General features: G+C 48.6%; 6 protein-coding genes and 2 non-coding genes across 8 annotated transcripts; 6 read left to right on the top strand and 2 right to left on the bottom strand.

Annotated features, from left to right (window-relative positions):
• The first annotated feature begins 11 nt into the window (after window positions 1–11).
• Window positions 12–82, top strand: BC939DRAFT_t162. Its single transcript has one exon. It is a non-coding gene; the product is annotated as a tRNA-Gly (tRNA).
• A 2299-nt stretch (window positions 83–2381) lies between these two features.
• BC939DRAFT_402211 (aconitate hydratase) lies at window positions 2382–4990 on the top strand (the record flags this gene model as incomplete). Its single annotated transcript, XM_051552662.1, has 3 exons — window positions 2382–2461; window positions 2683–2821; window positions 2951–4990. 3 exons carry the CDS (start codon window positions 2382–2384, stop codon window positions 4988–4990), a joined length of 2259 nt encoding a protein of 752 aa, XP_051407852.1.
• Window positions 4991–5254: 264 nt separating this feature from the next.
• On the top strand, window positions 5255–6985 carry BC939DRAFT_464742 (calmodulin). Its single transcript, XM_051557415.1, has 4 exons — window positions 5255–5397; window positions 5717–6071; window positions 6673–6694; window positions 6819–6985. The coding sequence occupies exons 1-4, from the start codon at window positions 5355–5357 to the stop codon at window positions 6846–6848; spliced, it is 450 nt and encodes a 149-aa protein (XP_051407851.1). The 5' UTR covers window positions 5255–5354; the 3' UTR covers window positions 6849–6985.
• A 4470-nt stretch (window positions 6986–11455) lies between these two features.
• On the top strand, window positions 11456–14553 carry BC939DRAFT_480851 (PA26 p53-induced protein-domain-containing protein; the record flags this gene model as incomplete). The annotated part of the gene is made up of 4 exons (XM_051558972.1): window positions 11456–12289; window positions 12419–12805; window positions 12933–13671; window positions 13793–14553. The coding sequence occupies 4 exons, from the start codon at window positions 11456–11458 to the stop codon at window positions 14551–14553; spliced, it is 2721 nt and encodes a 906-aa protein (XP_051407850.1).
• A 1204-nt stretch (window positions 14554–15757) lies between these two features.
• Window positions 15758–19010, top strand: BC939DRAFT_464734 (uncharacterized protein). The gene is made up of 7 exons (XM_051557414.1): window positions 15758–16464; window positions 16633–16766; window positions 16872–16958; window positions 17087–17135; window positions 17237–17322; window positions 17433–17578; window positions 17668–19010. The coding sequence occupies exons 1-7, from the start codon at window positions 16158–16160 to the stop codon at window positions 18914–18916; spliced, it is 2058 nt and encodes a 685-aa protein (XP_051407849.1). The 5' UTR covers window positions 15758–16157; the 3' UTR covers window positions 18917–19010.
• Window positions 19011–20346: 1336 nt separating this feature from the next.
• On the top strand, window positions 20347–20429 carry BC939DRAFT_t163. Its single transcript has one exon. It is a non-coding gene; the product is annotated as a tRNA-Tyr (tRNA).
• Window positions 20430–21240: 811 nt separating this feature from the next.
• BC939DRAFT_480849 (ribosomal L18ae/LX protein domain-containing protein) lies at window positions 21241–22610 on the bottom strand (the record flags this gene model as incomplete). Its single annotated transcript, XM_051558971.1, has 3 exons — window positions 21241–21582; window positions 21694–21873; window positions 22602–22610. The coding sequence occupies 3 exons, from the start codon at window positions 22608–22610 to the stop codon at window positions 21241–21243; spliced, it is 531 nt and encodes a 176-aa protein (XP_051407848.1).
• A 74-nt stretch (window positions 22611–22684) lies between these two features.
• On the bottom strand, window positions 22685–24155 carry BC939DRAFT_313696 (uncharacterized protein). Its single transcript, XM_051551476.1, has 3 exons — window positions 23994–24155; window positions 23813–23878; window positions 22685–23731 (listed from the first exon to the last, which is right to left on the bottom strand). The coding sequence occupies exons 2-3, from the start codon at window positions 23855–23857 to the stop codon at window positions 22859–22861; spliced, it is 918 nt and encodes a 305-aa protein (XP_051407847.1). The 5' UTR covers window positions 23858–23878; window positions 23994–24155; the 3' UTR covers window positions 22685–22858.
• Window positions 24156–27393: the final 3238 nt, after the last annotated feature.

The following is a 27393-nucleotide window of genomic DNA, read 5'->3' as shown; positions in this document are numbered from 1 at the left end:
TTGTTTCTTCCGAAAGTGTAGTATATGGGTATCATTCCGGCCTTCCAAGCCTGAGAACCGGGTTCGAGTCCCGGCACTTTCATTTTGTCCATCTTTTTGTTGACCGGTAGAAGATGTTTATTTGCCGACCCTTACTTCCTTGTTTGCATGCAATTGCTCCTTGCCTGTTTGTCAGCCGGTGCCATCTAAAATGGCTTTTCTTTATCTTACAAATGAACAAAAAGATTCACCTCATATTGGTCCTACATTGACTCCATACTGATCTCCTATATACCAGCTAGAATCAGGATCTTGTGCACGCGAGATCTTTTATCTTATTGAAGTCTTTAATATGTCGAGGTAGCCCTCGGCTTTTTACGTTTACTGGGCTGCTCCATGCTACTCTTGAGTCGCTTCTCCTTGGTTCTTCCCTTTGCAATTGCAATCTTTGGGTCTTCAATGGCAAATAGACCCACTTTTCATTTATGGCTTATTCAGCATCTTCAGCGCCGCCATGCATATTCCTGGATGATCTAATGACTGGCTCGCTGAGTGTTTGGCTTTACCCATGATTGTGCCATAAAATCTGGCATTTAGCTTAGCCGCATTCAGTCGCATCTCCGTTGCTGCAATGAATAGATAGAGATCCATATGGCTGGTTGACGGGGCGACAAATAGCAGAGGGGTCGATGAATAATCACACGTTTACACAAGGCAGGGCAGGGGTCGGCAAATAAGCATCTTCGACCGGTCGACGAATAATCTACTTGGCAGCTTGGGCTGTCAGTCTTGTAGTCTTGTTTGACAATCTCAATTCTCGCAGGTAATCTATGTATTCATGTAACTCGTTTTTAATATCTGGTGCATGCTTCATTTTATGTTCCAGGATGCTTTTACATGGACTTCCTGCAGGAGGTTGACTGACAATGTAGGTTTTGAGTAGCACGATCTGAGCAGTTTCCGTAACCTCTCTGACTCTATGGTTTATAGCCGTCAAGAAATGTCTCCCGTATTCAGAACGACCTATTAGTTACGTGAAATTTGACCTACAAATAGTTTCGCATGAATCTTCATCTAACAATCGGAGGGGCGTACGCCGAACGGATATGAATATGGTTCATCAAATAAATGAAGTACTCTAACTTTTTCTCCACACACCACGCGCGTATCGGCAAAGAGCAAGAGCAAACAGCGGTCTCCGAGTAGAAAGTCCGGCGCGACGCTGACGCTTTCAGGGACAAGGCAGGACGCAGGTACCATTTACCCCAGGGCCTGTTTGTTACCTCCGAGATCCGTTTTCCCGACATCTTCATCGTGCGGTATATTTTTGTTTTTGAAACTAAAATCTTGGTTTATGTGCTCCAAGCAACCCCGCAATGTGTCATCCACGCTTGAAGTTTAATGATTTGTGCCCAATTTATCATCATGTGCTTGCGGGGTAGACCTCACTACAAACACTTGTCTCGATCTGCCAGACAGCTTGTTACTTTACAATTATCCACACTGCAATGACACTTTGCTGGATGCTAGGATGGTGCTGGCATCGCATTGGAGTCCATCTAGGAAGCAATCCCCATCAAGGAGAAATAAAATAAAAGGGGAAGAGGCGGAGGAGGAATTACAGGGGGTTTTCATTTCGCTCGCTTAGCCGCAACGTCGGTCCGGCGATCATCCTGCTGGAGACGGTTCTCCGAGATGGCAGATTTTAGCGATTTGCGCTGAAATCTGGCTGAAGCCTGGCACGCGCATGACGAAGGGCCACGAAAAAATCTTGATGGGCCATGAAAAAATGTTGGCGGGCCACGAAAAAGGTTCCTTTTTTGGGCGTGCCGGCCTTGGAAACGTATGGCCGGCAATTCTGCAAGAGCACTTTCGCCAACACACGTCACACACATCTCGGAGTGGTCCTGCTGTATATATCTTGGTCCGCCCCTCCCCTCCTCCGTCTCTTCTCTTCTCTCCTATCCGCACCCTCCCCTCTCTCCCCACTCTTCATCTCATCCAGATCAACCCTCCCCTCCCTCCCCCCACTTCTTGATCTACCCATCCTCCTCTCCATCACCCGTGCTGCATCGATCTCTCTCTTTCTGTTCATAATACACACATAATGTTTGCTTCCGGAGCTATTTCCCGCACCTGGAAGGTAAGCAGCCCGGAGTCAAAAGAGATCGCGCTTTTTCTTTTTTGTTCTTCCTTTTCTCTTTATCTCTCCCTCTCTGAATGCTGTTTCTCACGACGACACTCGGCGTCGCCGAACGCGGATGAAGGAGGGGGTCATTGATAGGCATCGCGGATATTGATTTGGTACTTCATTTACGCGTAATGTTTGGTAGGCTGCTGCCGTCAAGGCCCCTCTCCGCACCTTTGCCCAGGCTGCCGCTGGCTCGGCCCGCAAGGTCCAGATGTCCAACTTTGAGAAGGACCAGCACATCAACTACCAGCGCATTGAGGACAACTTGGCCATTGTCAGAAAGAGGCAAGTGTTTGCCGATCTAAAGAAAAAAAGGAAGCAATGGGGATCAAAAAGCGCACGCGTCTAACACGACCCCAAAAACTTTTTCTTTTTTCGCTGGAACGATTGAATCTTGTCGCTATCCCTGATTTTATCTCCGACAAACCGATCCGGTCTTTGAAAACAAAACCATGTCTAAACCTCGTTTCCGCTTGATGTCTATCTATCCGCGACGATTTAATCTACAACAGATTGAATCAGCCTTTGACCCTTGCCGAGAAGATCGTCTACGGTCACTTGGATGATGCCCACAACCAGGACATCGAGCGCGGAAAGTCCTACCTCAAGCTCCGTCCCGATCGCGTTGCCTGCCAGGACGCCACTGCCCAGGTATTTATTTCTTGATAATCGACAACTAAAAGGCATATGATATTGTGATTGTGTGAGAGCCCAGAAGATAAAATCGCTGACTCTGTACGCCGTGGACTTTGACTCCCGCTTTGCAATATACAATCATAGATGGCTTTGCTCCAGTTCATGTCTGCTGGTCTCCCCAACGTTGCTGTTCCCTCCACTGTCCATTGCGACCATTTGATCGAGGCTCAGGTCGGTGGTTCCAAGGATCTTGCCCGTGCCAAGGACATCAACAAGGAGGTCTACGATTTCTTGTCCTCCTCCTGCGCCAAGTACGGACTCGGCTTCTGGAGACCAGGTTCCGGTATTATTCACCAGATCATTCTTGAGAACTATGCCTTCCCTGGTGGTTTGATGATCGGAACCGATTCCCACACCCCCAACGCTGGAGGTCTCGGTATGGTCGCCATCGGGGTCGGTGGAGCTGATGCCGTCGATGTCATGGCCGATATTCCTTGGGAGCTTAAGTGCCCCAAGGTCATTGGTGTCAAGTTGACCGGCAAGCTGTCTGGCTGGACCTCCGCCAAGGATGTCATCCTGAAGGTTGCTGGTATTCTTACCGTCAAGGGTGGTACGGGAGCCATTGTTGAGTACTTCGGACCTGGTGTCGACAGCTTGTCCTGCACTGGTATGGCAACCATCTGCAACATGGGTGCTGAAATCGGTGCCACCACCTCTCTCTTCCCCTACAACTCGCGCATGTCCGACTATCTCAAGGCCACCACCCGTCCCTACATTGCCGAGTGGGCTGATTCCTTCCAGCACAACTTGAAGGCCGATGCCGGTGCCAATTATGATCAGGTCATCGAGATCGATCTCAACACCTTGGAGCCCCACATCAACGGACCCTTCACCCCCGATCTTGCCACTCCTCTCAGCAAGTTCAAGGACGCCGTCAAGAGCAACGACTGGCCCGCCAAGCTCGAGGTCGGTTTGATCGGTTCCTGCACCAACTCTTCGTACGAGGACATGTCCCGCTCTGCCTCGATCGCCAAGGAGGCCTTGGATCACGGCTTGAAGGCCAAGTCCATCTTCACCATCACACCCGGTTCCGAGCAGATTCGTGCCACCATTGAGCGCGATGGACAGATGGAGATCCTCAACGCTGCTGGCGGCGTCGTTCTTGCCAACGCCTGCGGCCCTTGCATTGGTCAATGGGATCGTCAGGATGTCCCCAAGGGCACCAAGAACTCCATCATTACCTCCTACAACCGCAACTTTACTGGACGTAACGATGCCAATCCTCAGACCCACGCTTTCGTGGCCTCCCCTGAGTTGGTCACTGCCATGACCTTTGCCGGTGACTTGACCTTCGACCCCACCAAGGACACCCTCATCGGTGCTGACGGCAAGCCCTTCAAGTTCTCTGCTCCCAACGGCAATGAACTTCCTCCCCGCGGCTACGACCCTGGTGAGGAGACCTACCAGGCTCCTCCCAAGGAGAAGGGTCACGTCCAAGTCCAGGTTTCGCCCACCTCTAACCGTCTTCAGCTCTTGGAGCCCTTCAAGAAGTGGGATGGCAAGGACATGGAGGACATGCCCATCTTGATTAAGGTCAAGGGCAAGTGCACGACCGATCACATTTCCATGGCTGGTCCTTGGCTCAAGTTCCGTGGTCACTTGGACAACATCTCCAACAACATGTTGATTGGTGCCCTCAACTCTGAGAACAACGCTGTCAACAGCGTCAAGAACCAGTTCTCTGGTAATTACGACACCGTCCCCGGCGTTGCTCGTGACTACAAGGCCAAGAACCAGCCCTGGATTGTCATTGGTGACGAGAACTACGGTGAGGGCTCTTCCCGTGAGCACGCTGCCTTGGAGGTCCGTCACCTCGGTGGTGCTGCTGTCATCACCAAGTCCTTTGCCCGTATCCACGAGACCAACTGCAAGAAGCAGGGTCTCTTGCCCTTGACCTTCGCCGACCCTGCCGACTACGACAAGATCGCTCCTTTCGACAAGGTCTCGATCCAGGGCTTGACCTCCTTCAAGGAGGGCGTTCCCCTGAACTTGCATGTTAAGAAGCAGGATGGCTCCAGCTTGGACATCAAGTTGAACCACACCTTCAATGAGGACCAGATCAAGTGGTTCAAGTTCGGCTCCGCCTTGAACCAGATGGCTGCCAAAGCCCAAGCTCGCGCATAAATCAAAGGCACACATGATAACGACGCATTGAAAGTTTTATTTCCGTATCTGCATTTTTGTCTGTTCGTTTGAATGATCGTTCTTTTTATTTTTTCTCTTTCCAACCTGTATAAATAATAAAAACTCTTGCAACTTACTTTTTGGTGTCCATGTGCATAGCCGAGAAATGGCGTTTTTTTTTTGTTGTCGTCACGGGATCGCGTGCTCTGCTTTGACTATGCTGCTCTGTGGGAGGGGATGAGGGTGTCGATACACAGGCTCGGTGTCGCTTGGTTTTGTTTTCACTCTTTTCTTCCTCATCATCTCTTCTTTCACACCTATTCTTCCTCCCTCTACCCTTCAAGAACAGACTAAAGCGCACACAATGGCCGATCAATTAACCGAGAACCAGTTGGCCGAGTTCAAAGGTAAAAAGAGGAAAAAAACCAACGACAACACTCCCTCACTCACACTTCAACCGAATACCAGTGGCAATCAACAAGACGCGTTTCCTCTAAAAAAATAATCTTGCGCGTGTTTTCCATCTCTATACCCATGCTCTGCCTTCTGCTTTTCTCATGTCGATTGGAATGAAATGCCATTGTCTGTAAATTTTGTTGAAACCAGCCAAGAAAACAAACTAAATAGCGGTAGCTAACAGACATCTTTTCGGTTTACTCTTTTTCGTCACGCGCCATCTCTATTTATGCGGCTCTGGTTTATATCATGCATGAAACCCGCTTTTAGAGGCCTTCTCCCTCTTCGACAAGGATGGCGATGGTACCATCACAACCAAGGAGCTCGGCACAGTCATGCGCTCTTTGGGCCAGAACCCAACCGAGGCCGACCTTCAGGATATGGTCAACGAGGTGGATGCAGATGGCAACGGCACTATCGACTTCCCCGAGTTCTTGACAATGATGGCCCGCAAGATGGTTGACACCGACTCTGAAGAGGAAATTAAGGAAGCTTTCAAGGTCTTCGACAAGGACGGCAACGGTTATATCTCTGCTGCCGAGCTCCGTCACGTCCTCACTAACCTTGGTGAACGCTTGACTGACAGCGAGGTCGATGAAATGATTCACGAGGCTGACGTTGACGGGTAAGGATTATTTTTTATTCTTGTATCACGAGTCTGGTTTGTTTTTTTTTTGTTTTTTTCTTCCGCGGGCTGCAGGCATATTATCACAGCGACTATTACTCTCATTTGCCCTTTCATCTCGCGTCCTTCCTGTTCTTCGTTTTGTTGCTTTAATGTTATGGAAGTTATTAAGAGCTGGTCCCTCTTTACTCCTTCTATAACTGTCCTTTCGCTTGCTTCTTTGTACAATCATGGGACGATGGTTTTTTTTTTTTTTTTTTTTTTTTTTTTTTTTTTTTTTTGGACGACCATATGATATGACTCAAGGGTAGGGGAGCAAAGACATGGATGAACGGTAACCCCTTTTGTCCCTGTTTCTGCTTGCTCATAAAGAGGGCACACACTGAAATGGTGGATGGCCAAGTCTGTGGGTTGAATTCCATTATTCTTTTTCTCTATGACGTCCTCTTCCCGAGCTATTCATCAAGAACACGTTCACTTTGCACTGTATTTGCACTGTTTATGTCCAGGGCTGAACTAGGCAAGCGTGATATATGCGCTTGATATGATATCATTAACGAGCTGACCTTTCTCTTTACTTATTTCTTTCCACGTTCAATAGTGATGGTCAAATCAACTACGAGGTTCGTAAACGCACAAGTGCAATTGGATACTGTCAACCTTCACACGAGGATTGTGAAAGTAACCCTGGGTTAATTGAATACTCTTTCTTACACGCTCTTGTACCACTTTTCTTTCCGCGCTTAGGAATTCGTTCGCATGATGATGAGCAAGTGAAAAGGATCTGTCACTCTTTGACCTGTTTATATTACTCAATGGAGGAAGGACGATCTTGCTCAGACAGAATCCTGCAGCCATAATGGATCTCCAGGAATATAAAGATAGCAAGAAAAAAATGAATGTCTTCTGTTTGTCTTTTGAGATGTTTATGATGTGTCGACTTGTGTGAAACGCGCTGCATATTGAAGGACCCTCCCTCCACTGCCCGCCTTTTGAGACATATTTGAACTCGCGTGAAGCGAGTTGCAGGGGCGTTATATGCCCCTGGAAAACCTTTTTTGTTTTAAGGGCACATTCATATGCGTAAGCCTAGTTTTTTTATTTTATTTTTTCATTGTGGATAGATCGCGTGTGGTATGTGATTATTCTCTGAGAAGGAGGAAGGAGGAAAACAAAAGAACACGCGTTCTCGCACAGATTTACGCGTCTTGCTACGAGAAGCTGACGCGTCGGGTTTGGCCGTGAAGGGATCCCAGGGACCGACCCGCAAAAGTGAGAAAAAAAATTCAACCCCAGCACAGAACAGCAACTCGATAAGCAATCAAGCAAGGCAAAGGATTTTTTTTTTACATGGGTTTAGATTCAATTGGGAGAGTCATTTCAGTTTCACACAACTTTGTTTTTTATGCTTCGGGTCCAGGGAGAGTTCTCGCTAGCGAAAAAAAAAAAGATAGCAGCGAGTAGCCACGACTAAACCCTACGGTTACCCCTCGCCAATTCTTATTTTTTTCGACTGACTGGGAGCGAGCACAGTTCATTCATTTTTCTCCATGATGAACGCGTGCTCTTTGGACGTGAATTTGAAAGGCTCACTGCTTGGATTCGTTATTCGGAGACACGGTTAAAGGCATTAGTATATTTATGATCTATTGAAGTGTTAAATGAGGAAGAATGAGCCCTTGAAGGTATTTATTTTATTCGTCAGCACTAGAACGAATAAAGGTAGTAACTGAAGATTGAAAAAGTGGGTACTATGCAGACATGGCGAAAATGAAAATGTGGTAAATATGGGAAACTTCCTATGGCTGAGTATCACACGAATGACAGAAACAGATGGAGAGCGAGAGCGAGAGAGAGAGAGAGAGATAGGTAAAAGATCTAGGCTGTCAGTCGGCAGGTCCTGATTGCAATGTGGGGGAAGGAAGGGGGGGATGGAAGCCGTATGGCGAACAGCGGGATGAGTAGCGAGCCTGGGAAGGAAGAGGATGAGTATTGTACAGGGGAGCCACGAGGAATATGCATGCAATGCAGGGATGTGGAACGTCAGCAGCAACAAAAACGATAGTATGCATGTAAGCCTTGTTACACCAAGCAGCCCCTCTTCCCATCTCTTGTTTCCATCTCTGTCTGAAAAAAAAAACGAGAGAAGGGTATGTATGCATCTTGGAAAGATCTATTATCCTTTCCGAGGTATAGTAACTCATCCTAGCAGTGGCAGTTTGCTGATGCTGATGCTGATGCTGATGCCGCACGTGAAGCAGGGTGAGCCCCGTCGTGTCAATGAAGCCTGTAGCAGCGACAATGAAATGGCTATTATTCCCGGAGTAGTTTAGACTAGCTACAATTCATGACATCATGGCCAATGCTACGAAATGCATTAGTGGATTTCAACGATGGAGGATCAAACAGGCCTGTTATTTGTGTGTGGGTGTGTGTGGGTGTGTGTGGGTGTATGTGTACATGTGTGTTCCTTGTTCATGGGGCCCCGGGGGCCCCTTCTTTTCAAATCCCTCTTTTCCCGCCCAACTTGTGTACATGTACGAAGAAGTCCGCAGGAGCGGTTCTGGGGCCCGTTGAGTAGAGTTGATTCGCTGCCGGTGCTTTTTAATTTTCCGCATTTATTAAAGAGATACGTATCGATTGATTTACTAGTCTTTACTGGTCTAGGATGGATGTATCCTCATAATATATACACATAAAAGAGAGAAAGTGTCCCGCCATTTGCCCCACACCTCCCGCAAACACGAGACGCTGAAGGGAAGCCTTTGTAACCTTTTTTTTCTTCTCTCTCTCTCTTCCCTTCTTTCGTTCTTTTTCTCTCTTTCTTTCTCTCTTTGCTCTCTCGATCGCCTAAACACTCCCTTTCTCCCTCCCTCCTTCCCTCTCTTCCTCTCCGTCTCTGTCGTTGACGTTTGAGCAGAAGAAAGAGTGCAGCAGCATATCAATAACGCAACAACAAAACACTCTTTTCTTGGACACAATTCAACTCGGATTCTACATACCACCAGCTGGCAACTACAACATCACAAACACCCAAACACGCATTCACAGGAACGCAGTCTTCTTTCACGCACCCGCCCATTGACCTACGCCAAAAAAAAAAAAAAAAAAAAAAAAAAAAACACGTCCAAACGCACATATATATACACACACACATACACACATATACGCATAACTACACACACTTGACCACTGCACTGTATTGTGCACTTTACTGTCGATCGAGTGTGAGAAAAAGAAAAAAAAAAAGAAAAACACACGGGAGACGAAGGATCCAAAATGACCCGGGCTGACATCTTGTGGCAACAGCAACTGGCGCTGGGACCCAGCTTCATCAATACACTGAGTCCGAGTCAGTACGTACGAAACGGTAAGGCCAAGGAACCAGGCACGCAAACACCAAAAGTCCGATCCAACACCCCCCCCTCCTCCTTCCTTTGCCTCTTTTGTTATTTCCCCCTACTTTAATCAATTCAAAAAAAAAATATTTGATGATCCCCCTATCATCTCATGCTAGTCCCATAAAGTGTTCTCAATGATCCTGGATCATTTTGTTTCGTCTGAGCACAGAGAAGAAAAGGAACAAAGGGAAAACTGAAAAGGTTAGAGGGTAATAGATAATAAGGAGAAGAAGAAAGCGATCGATGGCCCAAAGCGTTGCTGCTGTTGTGCTGTTGTTGTTACTAGGGGTGGGGTGGGGGTTCTTTATTTTCCTTCTGTATTTGCATGAACGAACATTTGTGGATTTTCGGGCGTTGTACACATTGTTTTCGTCCATGCGCTGCTTTGAAACCACGTTTTGGGATCTACAATTCAATCGCGCACAGATTTTTTTATTACTTTCTTTGACTTTGCATTCCCTTTTCCCCTTTTTTTTCTCCCCTTCCCCTTGTCAACCATTTCAGTTCCTGTTGCGCCATTTTCTGTCTGTTGGATCAATAAACAATACAGCACGACTCCTAGAAATGCGCGAGGGAATGTGGATACCGAGAGGAGATGAAGGGGGTCGAGAAACCGGGATATGGGACCAAGGGAATAAGAGCGCTGCCAATTTCCCGATTTCATTCTCTCTTTTTTCTCTGCCTCTTTATCTCTCTCGTTTGATTCTGTTTCTCAAAGAACATCTGAGGCCTGTGTGATGATGTATATGCGCTGGTGTGTTTCGTATGGACATATGGCGCTGTGCCATGCATGCATGCATGCGCGCATGCATCTAAACCTGCTCACTGCACTTTCATGTATAAATATGCTTTTTCTTTGTCCGAATGCAAGGCTAATCGCCCCATTCTCAGGACTCGGTATTTTCGAACGCGCTAAAACGAGAGTAAGAGAGCAAGAAAGCGAGAGAGAGAGAAAGAGAGAGAGGGCGGAAGAGGAAAAAGTGGAGGGGGGATTGAGAGCAGTCGATCTATTTTTCTTTATCTCCAAAAGGGAAGGAAGGCTCACTCTCTGAGTGCTGTATTTTAGCGATGGTCGCACAGCAACCGAGGTCTGTTCAGACTCTTTTTTTACACCCATTTTGGAGAGGGACAGATCCACAGACAAAGAAGCAAAAAGGGGACTAGGGAGCGGGACTAAAACAGGGGACAAAGAGAGAGAGAGAGAGGGAGAAGAGAGAGAAGGAGAGAGAAGAGACAGACGAGGGACGCTAGCGAGGCAGAAGGAGCAGGTACAAAGGTGTTGAGGGTGTAGAGGGGGTAATCGTGGAGCGAATGGCGGATGATGTGTCGATTTCGATTCATACACCCGTACACTCGGTCCAACTCACATCAAGTCGCCGTGCTTGCTTGGACAATCCTCCCTCCCCTTTGCCCTTTCTTTCTTTCTTTTCTCTCGTCTGCACAATGACCTCGATTGCTCTCTTTTTTTTTTCCTCTCTCTCTCTCTTTTGCTTGAATCAGTTGCAATAATAGCAGTAGCTGTAATAGTACATACGCATGTTTCCTTGTCGTTCGTCTCTTTCTCTCCTCCTCAGCAAAACAACAACAACAACAAATCCCTCTTTTTTTTCTTCTCTCTTTCTTCTCTCCCTTTCTTCTCTCTCTCTCTCTCTCTCTCTCTCTTACTCTATTACTCTATTACTCTCTCTCTCTCACGCACACACGCACTCGCGCACACACGCACCTCCCATCATCCAATCCCACTGCATCTTCTTGTCCCACCCACACACCCACACAGCTGTTGTTTGTGTCCCCACCCCTACCTTCTGGCTTTCCTGCTTTCTTTTCTCTCTCTCTCTCACACACACTCTCTCTCTCTCTCTCTCCGTTGCCTCATCCTTCCCCCGCCCTCAAGTTTGTCCCTTGCATCATCCCCCACTCCCTAGTCGCCTTTTTTAATCCTCCCTTGCTTCTTTTTTCTTCGTTGCTTAATCTAAACATCCAATGCTCCTGTCGCCGATAGATGACCCCTTCCCTAAGCAATCGATCCCTTCCTCATCCGTCACCTATTCCCGCTTCAGAGCCGTCCTCTTCAATGATCTCCTCGACAGCAACCCCATCAACAGGGCCCGCGCCCTCGACAACATCGTCCAGATCGTGACCGAATGGGCGCGCGTCGTCACCGACAACGGCGCCCTCGCTGACCTGACCCGCCCAGGCTCCTTCTCTGCTGCCAACCTCACCCCTCCCTTCAGTCCCGCAGGTGCCGCCGGCGGTGCCGCGTGCTCCATCGAAAGCACCCTCTTCCCCTCTGTACCCCCAGCTGCATCCTCAGCAGGTGCAGTCCCAGCAGCACAGGACGACCCTTGCCAGCAGACACTCCCCAGTGCCATCGAGAAGCTCACCATCTCAACACATCCTCACCACCGAACCTCCTCTGTCGAGGACTCAATAGTGTCTCCTCACCGGCCTCGGTCCAGAAAGGACTCCTCCATGTCTGCGTCCTCGCCCAGCTCCAGCTCGCCCAGCTCCAGCGGCGTTTGCCACTCGGCCTCCTCCTCGTTCTCGACCGCAACCGCTGATGCTGCCGGTGGCCAGGGCGCCGCCCTCTCGTCCTCGCCCATGACCTCGTCCAGCTACCATTTCCAGAACGACCCCGACGTGCACTTTAACCGACCCCTACCTGACAAACTGTCTCCCATGGAGGAACGGGTTGCAGAGGTCGATGAGGCTGCGAGACTGTTGCGCCACCATATCCTGACTATCCTCCGCTTCTCAATCTGCTGCCCATACAAGGACGTCAAAATTTGTCTTGTGGGTCTTCTGAATGAACTTGAGGTAAGGCAACATTCTCTTGATCTACTACTGCCCTTCCTCATGTTGTTTACCTCTTGCCTCATATTCTATGTCCTGTGGATCATGAGCGCAAAACACTCACTGACACTATTTCTTAAATATGACAAATAGTCGCTTCACATTCCCATCCCGAAACCGATCCACTCTTCAGCATCGTTCTTTATCGATCCTAAAGACATTTACTTGCTCGACAGCCCAGACAACTCCAGATGTGCCTCGCCTACACTCTCTGCCAAAGACCGCTCGCCTTCCTCATCTTCGCTCGCCACTCTTTCGCGTACCTCAGGCTGTCTTCCCCCATCCTTGGGCTGCGTGCCAGACGAGGCGACAAAGCAGATCATGACACAGACGTTCCTTCACTACGGCCGGACCAGTAACCTCTTCCGTATCATGGCCTTCTTTCCTTCCTTCTGGGAAAAGTTTGAGAACTCGCAGCAGATTATGATGAATGGACCGGGACCTATTCCCAAACCGTGGCGGTGTTATGTCGCGATCATGGTAAAGTAGCGGGAACAACATGATTTGATCTGATAGGACGAACCAAGACGTCCTAAGCAATCTGACATCATGTTATACAAAATCCTGGCGCTAAAAACATCTGTACTTTCCGCTCTATCCTCTTTAGGCTGCCTCTCAATACAATTGCCAATATATGGTTTCAATGATGAAGCTAGACTATTTGACGAGCGGTGGCGACCCCACCTGGTTGAATGGTCTGCAATTCACGACCCAAAAGATCAGGAACCTAGCAAAGCTCAATGGACTAATGGCTCACCAGCCATGGCTACTTAAGCCCAGGCACGTTCAGGAGCTCGTCTGCCGCGAATCCAACCATAATCCCCACAATGTCTGGACCATTAGTGAGCTGGCTCAAGTAATAGTCATCATGGCAACGGTCCACAGCATCAGTATGTTTGTCGCGACCTGTGGTATTGTCCCCGAGATCGACATGGTTGGAGGCACAGTCGTGGATATGTCAAAGATTCAGACGAGAAAGTCTCAGGACGAGAGTATGATGAGCCCGCTGTCAATGCTTCCCTCCCCCCAACCCGACCTGGATTCGGGGGCAAAGTCACCCCACACAGCTTCGTCTGCAACGACATCAGATCAAACACAGGATCGTGCCCCAGGCGAGGACCTGGTTCGATCTCCGTTTTATTTTCACATCACACTTCCACCAGCGCCTATCACCAAGAGGACATACGATGAGGCGACGTCGAAGATGCACACTGCAGAGTTGATTAAGAGATTAATGGAAACGGACGCCTGTTACAGCTATGGAGAGGACGGAGATAGCGATGCGGATGCGGATCAGGACCCCACAGAACAGAATCTTCCTCCAGGATTTGAGGAGATTGAAGACAGTAAGCTTTTTTTTTTTCTTTTTTTTTCCTTTGCGCTAGGAGCCGAGTACTGTAATGGCAGCTCATGTTGTTCATGTTGCTCATATATTGACACGATTACTCGTCCCTTCTTTTTTTTTAGCATTTCCTGCACCCGAGACAAGAATTATTTCGCCACCCGTTTCGACCCCGCTGACGGAGACATTGTCGGGTCAAGAGCCGACAGAGAGAAAATTTCGACCGGTGCAGGAAGACATGAGTCGTTTTCTGGACATGGGATGCCAGGTCGAACCAGCATTGTTCGACTGCCGATCGAGGCTCTACAAGGTCTTCAGAGTGCACGAGTTCCGCTGGGAGGATGACGCCTCGGCCCTTCTTTCAAAATGTCTTCCAGAACTCAGCGAAAGTCTCGAGGACGAGTATGCGGAGACATTAAACTTTACGGATCTCAGCTTCTTTGATGAGAACGGCGAGAAGCATGAGGGAGGCGTCGATACGTTTGCTTTCCGACAGGCGATCTGGTTTTACACCCTGCGGCTGTGTGGACTATTGCATCAGGAGTATAACTACCGAAACCTGTCGAAATTCATGAACACGACACTGGCAACGTACATCCGCAAGGCGTGTCATGGCATCACCATGGTTGAGGCACCAGTTCAGGAAGGATCCGAGAGCGGTCTACAGTCGCAGATGTATCTGTCGGACATCAACAAGATCGACAAGAACGACTTTGAGAACATGGGCTTTGAGCTGCGACCGGAGGAGCGATGCCACATCAACATTATCGTGATGGAGGCATGCAAACAGGCCAAGTTGATGTATGCGCTGCGCGCTGTCGACCGGTGGGAGCGGAAGGGCGAAGGAGACGAGGAGGAGGACGAGGGCGCTGATGATCGATTCTAAGTCAGTCCCCGTTTTCTTTTTCTTTTTTGACACCAATGAACGGCCTCAAGGAGGTTCGTCCGAGAAACAAAGCAAGAAGCCTTTTGGAGGCATTAGAGGTATTCGACGCGTCATCTGCACTATTATTTTTCTCGTTTTTTTTCTTTCTTTTTTTTCTCCTTTCTCACTCTTTGTCTCTGCCACGCCAAATCACATACACACAAAAGTATTTTTATGAACTCACTCCTTCAATTGCACGCAAAGATATTCAATTTTATACTTCCATGAACTTCCTGACAATTCGCACATGCACAAAGTCCATCCATTCTATATACCATACCATTGTATGCCCCAATACCCTCCGCTCCCTCCCCTTCTCCCCATTCGTTTACTTGTTTGTTTAGTCTAGCCCAAGCATCATATATATTTCTATTTCAATTTGCTTCATTCTGCCTCTATACCCGAATGCCAAAAAAAAAAAAAAAAAAGCTTTGCACACCTGAAAGTGTATGTGTGGCTATGTCGAGCGAGACGCAAATAACTCGGATGATGATGATGGTCCAGATCTAAAAAGGGGATTTGAGAAGAAAAGGATAGAAGGAAAAGGGCGCTGTCCAATCGTCGGCTGACTCTGAATTTGTGCATTGAATTTAGGGCGCTTTAACCAGTGTCGTGGGTGGCAACTGGGTACTACTACTTTTAATTTGAGTGAAGACTTTGTACTGCTCCGTATGTAGAGTGTGCAATGTGCGACGTAGAGTAGCTGTGAAGATATATATCAAAGAAGTGTGGATGTACAGGACGACAGCGTGGCAAGCTGTACGACGCCTACGCAAAGAGGATGGAGTCGTTGTTATTGTTGCTACTATTGTTATTGTTATTATTATTATATTATTATCATTGTTAGTATCATTGTCATTAGTCTATCGCTGTGTCCGTGTCCGTGTCCGTACATCGACTCCGCCTATTTGTCTTCTTTTTTTTTTATTGAACGGAAGGATGAACCTGACATGATGCTAACGATGGATTGCAGGTAGCAGATGCACACACCATCCCCCCAGACGTTCTCTCAGCGCTTTTTCTTTACTCAAGTGCATCACGAGGAAGACATATGTATTGCGGCGATCGGCGAGGGCGTGTTGCAGCTCTTTATTTATTGTTGTTGTTGTTGTTGCTGTAGGTGCAGTACGCGACTGGTCTGGGTTTCGCCCCTGCACTGTTACTCCTCCCCAATAATAGACGCACACTGTGCACAGCCAGCCTGCGGTTTGGCATAATTCCCCCCATCCTCCGGCCCACACCTCGTCTCCTCTACGCCCCATCTGTCACTCTTTGCCCACTTTCCCTTTCCTTTGCCTTTTATCCCTCTGTCCCCCTGCATCCTCCAATCCTCCATCCGCCGCCTTCTTTTTCTGCAGTCGCTGTCTCGTTCCTCCGCACTTCTCCCCCTCCCCGTTGCACTCTCTCACTCGCTCGCTCGCTTGTCTGTCTGTTCTCCCTCTCTGCGCCGGTGCATCTCATTCCTCTCATTCATTTCATTCACAGAGATCATTCCCATCGCCAACAAAAGCCCCCTCCTCTTCTCTCCCTTGCAGCCTCCCTCTTTTCTGTAGCAATATCACACCATGCTTCCGAGGCCAAAACGATTCATCCTCTGCGGCGTCCCCGTAACGTACGAGCTCGCTCTCCGCATCTTCCTCCTCGCAGTAACCCTCGGAATGCTCGTCGCCGCTTCCCTCCCAAAGATAAACTCTATCCTACAGCAGGCTAACGTCGTCTCCGTGAGCTTGACCGAGATCGACACGATCGCTGCTCCAGGCATGCTTGTCTGTGGTGAACGTATGGACTCTGTCGATGTCCAACTGCTAACCCGCGGAGTCACCTACCCAAACGGCACTAACGGTCCCGATGTTGTTAGACCTGCTCCTGCCGGTATGTGAAAGCCGTAGAACGCGCCTTTTTGTTGTTTTTTCACCTCACCTACACGCGGCGTGCTGCATGTCACCCTGGACGAGGTCAAATCTGAGACCGATACAGTTAGGCATAAAATCAAGAAAGGCTTTAGCACTCAATCATGCTTCCCTTCATACCATCATTTAGAATTTATCAACATATCCAGTGCTACTGCGCTCAATCTACGTGCCAATGGCGACTGGCCCTCGGAGGGCAATTGTGTGGTATTCAGTCCGAAGGGGAACGTTCTCTTTACAGAGAACAACGATGGATCAAACAGGGTATGGCACACTACGGACTATGTTCATTGTTTGTCTGTATATTTGCCAATGCGTGCTACAGATACTCAACTCGAATTTATATTGTTCCTTCTCGTCTTGACTTAGAACGCAACGGACCAAATCATCTTTGTGGTGCAAAGTAATACCAATTTCACCGGGGCAGAGGATGTTGGCCTATCGATAGCGATGTGGGTAAGAGACTCTGTCTTCTATGCGGACTTTGACCGAGATTTTTGCATCCAGATCACCCAGGCCGACCAAGGCATTGATTTATTAACGATGCTGTCACTTCTTTGTTCTCTATCTTACGACCATTTCAGGATGGCAATCTCGAGATGCAACTTCAACAGGCAATGTGGGTCGGGATTCGTAAGTTGAACGTCGACGAAGGTGTGAGCTGATGATTTCTCATTGTGCTTGGATCGTAGTATTAACCATTCATCTGGGTTCCAATCGTCACTATCATTTAGCGTCGATCAATACCCTGACATTTGTCTATACCGAGCACAAGGTACTGAACTCCGCCGAACCTCAGAAGCACTACACCCTTCAAAAGGTACGTTTCTGATCTGTGCCTTTGCGCAACAAGGATAACGTCAGTTTATGTCAGCCTCGTTCTTGGCAACTCACAATCTGCTTTAAAATAATTGCTACGGTGTCTGGCAGCAAAATCTCCGGATGATGCATGCTGGATTTTTCGAAGACCAGAAAGTAATCGGACGGGTCCTCATCTCTCCAGACACGTTCTACGTCAACAAATACATCGACAAGCAAAGTTACACGTGGGTCGACCTTGCAGGAGCCGTCGGAGGGTATGGTGCAATAATGAGATCTCCGTTTCCCATTCAAACATCGTTTGCTTCTTTCTCACCATAGTGTCCTTATCATTTTCCTTTTACAGAATGGCATCGATCGCCCTGGCAGTCTGGATCTTTTTGTTCGGGAGTGGCAAATACAAGAGCTGGGGCATCATGCAACGATACATCCTGCGAACCTCACCCAATTCAGAACGTTATCCTACCCAGAACGGAGAACAAGGGCAAAGGAGCGTATACGAGGCCACAATATTATTTTTCAAAAAGCAGCTCTCACGCTTAGACAGCAGTGCAGATCCTGATCAGTTGGATGATCATCTCCCGCTCAAGTCCCCCGGCTTGACCTTACAGGATCGGCGGCTCTCGGCGCGGTATAGCACAGCGATGAGCATGAGCACTGCCAACGCGGCGGCCGCTGCAGTGACAGGGGGGGCTGCAGGCTTGACGATACACCCGAATAAGGGATCCGGCAATGCAGATATGGATCATATCGCCTTGGGTCGATACTCGGCGGAATCCTCTGGTGGACCGGCAAACTACTACTTTTCGGAGCAGGGTATACCTAGATCGCAGTCGTTGCGACCGTTGGCACCGATTAATGCGGAAGGCGGAGAGGAGGATGAGGAGGAGCAGGTGAGTGAGTTGATCCGGTTGATTGACCTGAGGATCGACGAGCGCATGTGGAGTTTGGAAAGGACGTTGGCGAGATATTATCTGGAGGGATTCAGGTTGCGCAATTATTCGTCGCAGTTCCTTAATGGGGGAAGGGCATCTTATTACCCGGTAGGAGACATTTCGCCGGGGATGCCCAGGGGTGTGCGGGATGAAGAAGAGGGATCGGATAGATATTCCCGCCTGGAGCTGCTACACACACACTCAGGAAGCTCTGGGGATTATACAGCCTACTCTGGATCGGATCTTTCTACGCCCGCTGCACCGCCGTACCCTCCTCGACCGCAAGTGAGGCAAGAATATGGGTACATTGGTGAGGCAGTAGCTGGTAAGGAGGAGAATTCCAAACCAGCTCCTGCACCAAACTCAACATCGACATTAGCATCGATGTCAGTGCCAGCACCGGGATCAACACATACACATGCGCCGATGCATGCAGCAAATCGGCCGCCAGCAGGACCATCATCGCAAGGGGGAAGCAGCAACAGCCTGCTTGAACCACCTGGATTCCCACATCGGAAGGACATGAGAGGCACGATCCGGCGGGCAGTGGAGAGGCTGCAGAACGAGTGGCCACAGAACCAGGTACCAGAGGTGCCGTATGTGCCCAGGACGCAGTACCAAGGCGGAGGAAACAATGGAGGTGGTCCTTCGCGGTTTTAAGCCGTGAAAGACATGAACTGAGGAGCTCCATTTTATACATCTTTCTGAATAAAAGTAATAAAAATTAAAAATTAAAAAAATAAAAGTAATTGGCTAATGGTCACCGTGTAGGATACGACTACGCGTCGTCTGAAAAGCTTATGTGGGTAAGTATTCATTTTGTACGAACCATTATCCTCAACGGGAAGTTGTTCTCTGCTATGATGGATGAAGGAAAGAAACTAACGGCTTTATTACATAATAAAATGGTATTATACTACTACGTATCATGTACTTAACACCTGTCTGTACTCGTGTTTAGCTTGTGTATAACCGGCAGTTATTGAATCGGCGGCAGATTTTGTATAATAGTACTATTTGCAGTCCAAAAGTAGCTGGCGGTATTGGTTTGAAAGGCTGGGTATTTCTCCTGAAGGTCACGGCGTCTTGGCTTTTTTTTTTTCTCGATTTCTGTGTTGTTGATAAGTTGTGGATAGCGGATATTTGCGCTCTCTTCATCAGTGTAATCGAATTCATTGGCAAAGATTTTGCATTGAGACATGGCCGTCGTTGTCCTCGTTTATTTGGCTGGGCCTCATTCAAGGTTGCATTCCGTCTTGATCTGCCTCATTCCATGCGACGCATTCATCCGGTCTTCCACGTCTCGGTGCTCTCGAGCCCTCTAACAAGAACGGGGACCGCAGGACGTGTTGACCCTCCGCCTCCTCCAGTTGAGGTTGAAGGCGAGGTCTGAGATATTTTATTGGGGAATTTGGATAAGTGAGAAAGAGATGTGGGCCCACACACCACGCTGATTTGGTATTTATATGTATAGAATCTAATGGTGAGCTGCAGGTACACTTATTAAACTAAATAAAATACACTGAACTCTGGTGAAATATGCAACATTCAGTGCTAACTCCTGCTGTTGAGGTCGCCCAGAGGCAAACCCGCGGCTACCTGTGCCGCCCACTACACCGGGGGTCCCACGCTGGGTCGGGGTAGCGCCTGGGCGCCAAAAAACAGCCTCAGTCCGGGACCATATTATCATATAGCCAAAAATACTAAATATATATAAGTTTTTAAAACCTGCCCATTATGTTGCGTGAAATCGGAATCGGGGCAAGATAAGGTAGGCTTGTAGAGGAAGGCAATGAGCGGGTGGGGTAGGTAAGGTAAGTGCAAGGGAGGGTAAAGTGGTGGATAGGTGGGGAGGTAAGGTAGCTGGATAGGTAGATAGGAATCGTAATGGAAGGGAAAAGGGGGACAAGGGGAATAAAACTTCAGTCAAGTCGCAAAGGGTACTATATCATTCTCTAGGTGGGGAAGTCGTGCAAATAAGGAGAACGTGCAATTATGGGGCATATGCAAATAAGGAATACTTGCATATATGGAATATAGGCTAAGTGGCTGTGTATAAAATATGTAAGTCTATTGACTGCAGCGAATATCCGAAAATAGCTCAGTTGGTAGAGCGGGAGACTGTAGTTTGTCTGTCATCTCTAGGTCCCTGGTTCAAATCCGGGTTTTCGGATACCTTTTGCTCTCGAGAAAGACCCGATCTGAAAACTCCCTCCGTCCCGTATGGGACATTCAGGGTGTTGGATCCTAGTTCATTTTTCGCTCGCTGTGGAGAAGCTATATAATACCCTAAAGATACTGCTCGCAAGTGTAGGGGCGCTTTCTTTTGGGGTGCTTACGCTGACGAAAAAAGTGTTTTGAAAAAGTGGGGTAATGTGAGATTAAAAGGGCGAAGTAATGAACAAGACGTGGTTGAGGTAATCTGGAGACCGTTGATTGTGTTTTTATAGTGGGATCATAGTGGCGCGCAGCAAACCCCATGTAGACCTCTACGTTTATTGTCAAATATGATAAAGTTCTTATGACGGTAGTTGCGGGGGCTTTCAAGGAGTGAAGGAATACAGGCGAGGATGGTAGGTAGTCTATCCATTGGACATGTTTTTTACTTTCAAGAGCACCGTGCGCTCTAAACCTTACAGAATGTGCTTAGCCCTGATCGTTTGATTTCTAGAGGGGGAAAGTGTAAGCGAATGCTGTGTATGGCCTGGCGACTCACCGCTTCCCCCTGTCCACAGAATGATCACCTTCATAATGCTGTTACCTCAGCGCATTCTCAGATTCAAACTTTCTATCCTTTCGCTTTTTCGGGTTGTAAAATCATTGTTCTCGATGTAGTTCAGATCCTTTTATTAAAATCCTCATTTTAAGCAAGTACTTAGAAGTCTCGGTCCAAGCTGTCCATTGCAATCAATGCTTTTTCTCCAACACTCGCTCAAAAGCGAATAGAAAAAAAAAAGTGCGACAGAAGACAAATCAAAAACCGCTTAATAGAAGGTCGAGGGGCGCGAGCCCATGAAGAGAGCGCGGTGAGACTTGTCGGCAGCGCGGATGACGCGGTGGGGCAAGGGGAACTTGATGCCAGGAACCAAGATCTGCTTGATGTAGGGACGACGGACATCGGCGTTGGCCACCTCGGCAACACGGATGATCTGGATGGAGCGAGAGCGGGCGCGGTGGCGAGAAGCCATGTCGGAGTAGCAAGCCTCGACAGCGGCAACGCGAGACAACTCACGGTACTCCTTGTACATGTTGTGGGTTCCCGAGCGGGAGTCGTAACGAAGCCAAATGCCGAAGTTCTTGGTCTGGAGGGGCTTCTTCTCGTGGATCTATGTTTTTTCACACAGCATTTCCGAAATCCTCTGGGATTAGTTGCTGCGCTCCAATGCTCTGAGAAAAAACACAAGGCAGCATATCCGTTCTCTGTGCTGATCACATACCTCGTTGATGCCGACGATCTCGCCGTTAACCTTCTTGACCTTCTTCAGCTTGCGCATGAAGTACCAGAAGCGAGACTTGGCAATGACCTCGTTGGGGGCAAAGAGGCGCATGCGGAAAAGCTTAGGAGTGGACTCCTTCTCGGTGGGGAGATGGCGACCGACCAATTGGTACTCGTGAAGCTATTGGACCATCAATAGGTTCCACAGTAGTGACCAGATTGAGTGGGTAGAGATAGAGAGAAAGACGAACCAAGTAAGATACTGGTCAAATCGTTGATGTGGAGAGATGTAGGAGGGGCAAGTGAAAGGAGATCGTGCAGGGACAGAGGTCGAATAGGAATCCTGTCCTGAATATATTTGCCACCAATCTTGTCATACCGCCCCAGCTGCTGGAGGTCTGCTAATACCGTTGATACAAGTCCCTCTCTAAACTATCACTCCACACCTTAATACGCGGCGTCGGGTGCAGATCATTCGGAGAAACACAATAGCGGTGGTGATAGCGACAATATAATAAAATCGTAGGTATCCGTCCCCTGCTTTCCTGATCGCTGACACGCTTCCCGGATCAGTTCCCCCTGCAGATCTTTGACCCTGAACCCTGAGACCACCAACACACAACAGATTTTTGATGAAGAAAAATATCCATATGCACGACCCCAGGGCATTAAGAAGTTGCTGCCTCAGAGATGTCTGCCTGATGGTTGTACTAGACCGGGCGGGCCGATTGATGTAGACCTCAAAATGGGCTGTGTCCTGACTTCTCTGACGATACTGATCATAGCCCAAGCAATTGTCGATGGAAGGGGGGGAAAGTTGGATGGATGTCGATAATAGAGCTATACGCCGATGGATGGACGCCAACTCCTGGGTCTCACGGATGGATGTATCGGTAGATGATCACGCACTCTGGACATGGCTAAGAAATCTGCTGTTTCGAAAAAGAAAGAACCATCCTGGCCTGCTCGATTGATCGAAATTTGAGCGTCCAATCAGGTGATGCCGCCACTAAGTTCGCGTACACAAACGGTGACAAACCATTGCAAAAAGTGATTATTATTTTAGTGTATAGAGTCAGGCTATTTGTAAAATGGATGAATGAACAAAAAGACAACGCCTTCTTGGGTATGTTATCGACGTCCCCTCCGGAGGCTAGGTCGTCATTTTAAGCAGCAACTGGACCTGCCTCTGCAGGTCTCGTAGGCTCTGTCAGCTTCTTCGTCGACCTCCAAGGCAGCAGCCGAATAAACGTAAACTTTTTCTTCTCGTCTCCTGTACCGGCACCACCATTGGCTGCACGCTCCCGCTCCTCCTTCTCCTTCTTTTCAGCGTCAAGGTCCGTGCCCTTAGCCCTCAAGGCAGCAATACGCCGCTTCAAATTCCTCAAACTCTTTGGCAGTGCGAAGGTCTTGGCGCGCGTCGGATGCAGTTTGACCTCTGTACCTGTTGTTGGTTCACCATTGGGTCCATCCACCCCTGCTCCCATGGATCGATCCACAACCACTTCTTCTTCGGACTCTTCCTCCGCAGGCAGATAACTAAGGTCTGCCAAGTCCGCGGCGCTAGTGTTTGAGTGTGCTCTTGAGGGGTTAGGGTGTACTGCAAGGGTATTGGATGGTCGCAGCGAGGGCGAAGGGGTGTGTTGAGAATGAGTTTGAGATTGAGGTCGGGACCGGGATGTTTGAGGCTGAGGATGGGGTGTGACCTGGTGGTTTCTGAGTGAGGAAGGAGCATGGCTATTGGCGCTGGTCTTTTTGCCAAAGATGCGGTCCAGGCGAGACCTCTTCTCCGGTACAGCCCCGTTAGCATTGCTGCTGTTGAACTTGCCGTTCTGGTATGACCCAGCATCGCCATTGCCACCCTGTTGCTGGTGCTGTTGCTGCGACTGTCCGACTGGCAGATTTTTGTTGAGGCTAGTGTTGCTGCGATTATTAGGCGTTCCTCCGTTGTTGTTTTGGTATTCTTGTTCCTCCACTGAGATAAGGTTTTCTGCGTCTCGATCGCTTGATTCCTTCATGGCCTCTTTGAGCACCTGGGCCTGATCATTGGGGAAAATGGAGGTTAGACACGGCTGGTTTCGTCTTCAGGACATTGTCGTTTGCCACGCAAAGATGTTCACCTTTTGGATGTTCTCTTCAACCTCGCGCTGAAGACTCTCTCGCATGTTGACCCGATAGTTATCAAACTAAAGATATGATCGTCATAGAAAGTGTTAAAATCAGATGAGGTTGTTTAGTTCGTTGCTCATCGATACACTAGCGGGAAGCACGTTTTGAGGGAAAGTGTACAATTGCAATAACTGATCAAATCAATTGTTTATCAGAGCCCTCTCTGAATTCGTCCTGCTTCTTAAAAAAATGCCAGGCGATTGGTTACAGGGATCCCATCTCTTAACGACCCTTTGAGACATGTACCCGCGATACTTGCCTGTGCAATGAGATCAATCGCAAAGGAGGAGAGGACCGGCGCTGCTGTGACGGACATCATCGAGTTTTTTCTCGGCGTATTGGAGTTGGAGTTTGCGTACGGACGGACTGGCCGGGGAAGGGGCTGGGCTGAGGTGCTGTGAACACTAGTCATTGTCTGTGAACGCTTTCTGGTATTTAGGAATCTAGGTCTCTTGCTTCTGCTACGCACTTTCGGGGTCAGAAAATAAGCTGAAGAAGACGAGGTTTGTTAATAACACCATCAATTGAGAATGTTCCCTTGGGTGGGTCCACTCTAGATCCACAAGGCGATGCAGGAAGGCACCCAACAGCAATTAGGCCTCCTCAACTTGTATCATGGCGCCATACCGGAAGGCAAAGCAAATTGTTTGTAATAGCAAGGAGGCGAGGAAGGAGAGGGACAGATGGGTGCGAAGTGGAAGAAGCTATAGGCTTTTCAATGATAGATTATGAGAATGAATGGAAAAAGGGGAGCCAATCAACACATTCCCGCATGGCATATCGACCATTGTGCACAGGCAGCAGAAAGTAGCGAGAGGTGGCTGGCACGTCCACTGCTGCCGCTCCCTTACCCTCTTCTCGTCCCTTGCTAGGACTTCTGTCAACGATAATAAGAAATTGGTCGCAGACAATTCCATTTGATTGTTGTGAGCACTACGACTCAAACAGGGGAGCATGGTCGCAGTAGACCATCAACATGAACATCCAGGACACTTGCTCTCTTGTCTCCTCTGCGGTCCTGAGAGTAGCCTTCCTCCCTGAGCAGCAGGAGCAGGCCTGGTGCGTAGCACCATGACCTCGCATCCATCTATCCATCTGGCGGCTGTTTATAGAACAGGCGAGACAATTTGCTTTCCAGTAAGGGTGACCGGGATGCAGAAGAACAGACCCATGAGACAAAGGGAGGAAACATGGGATGGAGCGCAGACAGCATAAAGACGACAGAGGGACTGGATAGACCACTATGCTATACCTCCTCCTCCCTCCCAAAAACAAGGCCATACACACAAAGCTCTGGAGAACATGTTTTGGTGTACCTCTGCGGCGCATCCTTTAAAGAGAACGACTGATGTAACTGAAGCGTACCTTTGCACCCTTTGTGCTTCCTGTTGTCTTCGCTGGAAGGCTTTTTTGTCGTGAACAGGAAACGAGAGAGGAGAGAACTATGTCTGGACGAGTCTTCTCAATAAAGGATACTGGTGGGGATTGGATCTGTAGAAGAGGGGGGGTCTCCTTGCGAGGAGTGGCGACAAAGGGTCGGAATGGAGCGCTATGGAATGAGAGTCGAGGAGGGGAGTGAAGGAAAGAGTAGCGGAGGCGAGGACAAGGAAAGAAGGTGCGATTTCGTGAGAGCACTCGCTCCATGCACAACCACCACGCCCTCTCCTGTCCTTCCTGTTCACACAAACAAACTCCTTGCCTCTAATTAATCGCGACTCACTCACTGACTGGCCAGGTCGTCTTCCCGGACCACAACGGAGTGCCCAGCCCAGGACGTCCAGGGAGTCCAGGAAAGGGCCGCAAGAGGAATTCTACTGCCATTCGCGTTCGTATGCAGCGCACCAACAGAAACACGTTTTCCCTCTTCCTTTCATTGATGTCTCTGATGCCTTCCTTCCCCTCCTCTGCACATGCATGACATCCGCGCTATAGCATATGCACGCAGATGAACGAGCTCTCTGTGGACTCACTCAAATACACGATGTCGTAGTCCTGCCTGTAAGTCGGTTGTGCGGGGAGAACGGGATTTCTCTTTTCCCTGGTGCTTGAATGCCTGTCTCGATCGCCCCAACACGTCTGCTGGTGGATCCCGTCGCGCGTTAATACTGAGGCTGGACAGGGTGCAGTAAAAAAGAGCCGCAACCTCTCTCCTCGAGTCAACCAGGGGCAGTGCCCGTCTTTGCGCCTATTAATAAAACAGCGGCATGCATTCACTTTCATCTGCATCGATGCACATGAAGGTCGTTTGTTTTATTTTATTTTCTTTATTGCTCTTAACTTAAAGAGTCGCTTCGTGGGAGATACCAGTAATTGTAGCTACTTCCTATCCCATTCATCTGGAGATGGGGATTGGGCCACCAGCGTTCTGGGCGGCGGGAAGTAGGGCACAGGATCTAACGGAAATGCGTCTACGAAGGACAGCGACCCTCCGCCTTTGAACGCGAACAGGTAAACTATGGGTGTCACGGCCACAATGTTCAATTGGACACGAGGAATCCCCATCGTCGGTGTTTACTCGAAAATTTTTTCGAACCTTTTTTTTTCGACGTGTTGCGGTCCCTCCATCCGCTTTCATTTCCTTCGTCTTGATTAGCATTCCTCCTGTCTGCATTCCACGTCGTCGCAACAAGCTGCAGCAGAAGCAGGTGCAGGAGCAAGGTGCGGGAACAACAACAACAGCAGCGGTAACGACGACAGCAACAACAACAAAAAACACGATTGTATGCGCTTTGGATAATGATTTGTTGCTGAAAGCGTATAGTTCTCAGAAGCTGCTACCTCAAAACCTGTCCGCAACTTTGCTAGCCAGTTGAGCCCCCCTTGAAGACGCGTTTTTTTTCTTTTTTCTTTTCTATGCCGGCGGTGGTTCCATTTGCCTTCTGTAGACTTACGCGAGTAAAAAAGAAAAAAAAAGCGAATGGACAAAGCAATTTCACTTTAATATCTTTTTATTTCCTCGATGTATAAAAGTGTCGTGCCATTCCATTCTTGTCGCGTTTCGGCGGACGTGTGTCGCGTGTGTCGCGTGTGTCGCGTTCTGTTATGGGTGAGGATCTCTCCCTGACATTTGCTGGTCAGGCTCATCATTATCTTCGAAAAGGGAGGGAAGAACAGGTTTAGAAAGACCATTTTACGCAGCAGTAGTATTGCGGCTGCTGCTTATCATATCTGCTATGTGTCGAGGTTTGCGGGAAGGATGGGACTTTTTTTTTTTTGGCTTGACTTTCTTGCGAAACTTACCATGTTTCTGTTCTCACCCCACAGCACACACACATCACTTCTCCCCACTAGGATTCCCATTCATTCAATCTTTCTCTCGCTCTATTCCGTTCGATCACTTCTACTGTCTGCGTACACAGCCCCGTACAGTCAACTCAGCTCGCACTCAACCATCCGATTGACAGGACAGCATCATGGCTTCAGAAACAGAAAACTCGTGGAAGTTTGCACAGTGCTTTGGCGACAAGGGCGAGGTCGAGGACATCACCGAAGGTTAGTCTTTGATCCATCCCTCTAACATGCGCACCACGCG

This window comes from Gamsiella multidivaricata, assembly GCF_025024155.1.
Source record: "Gamsiella multidivaricata strain RSA 2152 chromosome Unknown BC939scaffold_85, whole genome shotgun sequence".
NCBI lineage: Eukaryota > Fungi > Mortierellomycota > Mortierellomycetes > Mortierellales > Mortierellaceae > Gamsiella > Gamsiella multidivaricata.
This window is presented reverse-complemented; position numbering and strand designations above follow the sequence as displayed.

Coding starts and splice junctions, on each gene's coding strand:
- BC939DRAFT_464742 (XM_051557415.1), top strand. CDS start 5,355: ATGGCCGATCAATTAACCGAGAACCAGTTGGCCGAGTTCAAAG. Junction 5,398..5,716: donor CCAGTTGGCCGAGTTCAAAG/GTAAAAAGAGGA, acceptor ACCCGCTTTTAG/AGGCCTTCTCCCTCTTCGAC. Junction 6,072..6,672: donor CACGAGGCTGACGTTGACGG/GTAAGGATTATT, acceptor CACGTTCAATAG/TGATGGTCAAATCAACTACG.
- BC939DRAFT_464734 (XM_051557414.1), top strand. CDS start 16,158: ATGCTTCCGAGGCCAAAACGATTCATCCTCTGCGGCGTCCCCGTAACG. Junction 16,959..17,086: donor GCCTATCGATAGCGATGTGG/GTAAGAGACTCT, acceptor CGACCATTTCAG/GATGGCAATCTCGAGATGCA. Junction 17,323..17,432: donor AGCACTACACCCTTCAAAAG/GTACGTTTCTGA, acceptor GGTGTCTGGCAG/CAAAATCTCCGGATGATGCA.
- BC939DRAFT_313696 (XM_051551476.1), bottom strand. CDS start 23,857: ATGCGAGAGAGTCTTCAGCGCGAGGTTGAAGAGAACATCCAAAAG. Junction 23,732..23,812: donor TTGAAGAGAACATCCAAAAG/GTGAACATCTTT, acceptor CCCAATGATCAG/GCCCAGGTGCTCAAAGAGGC.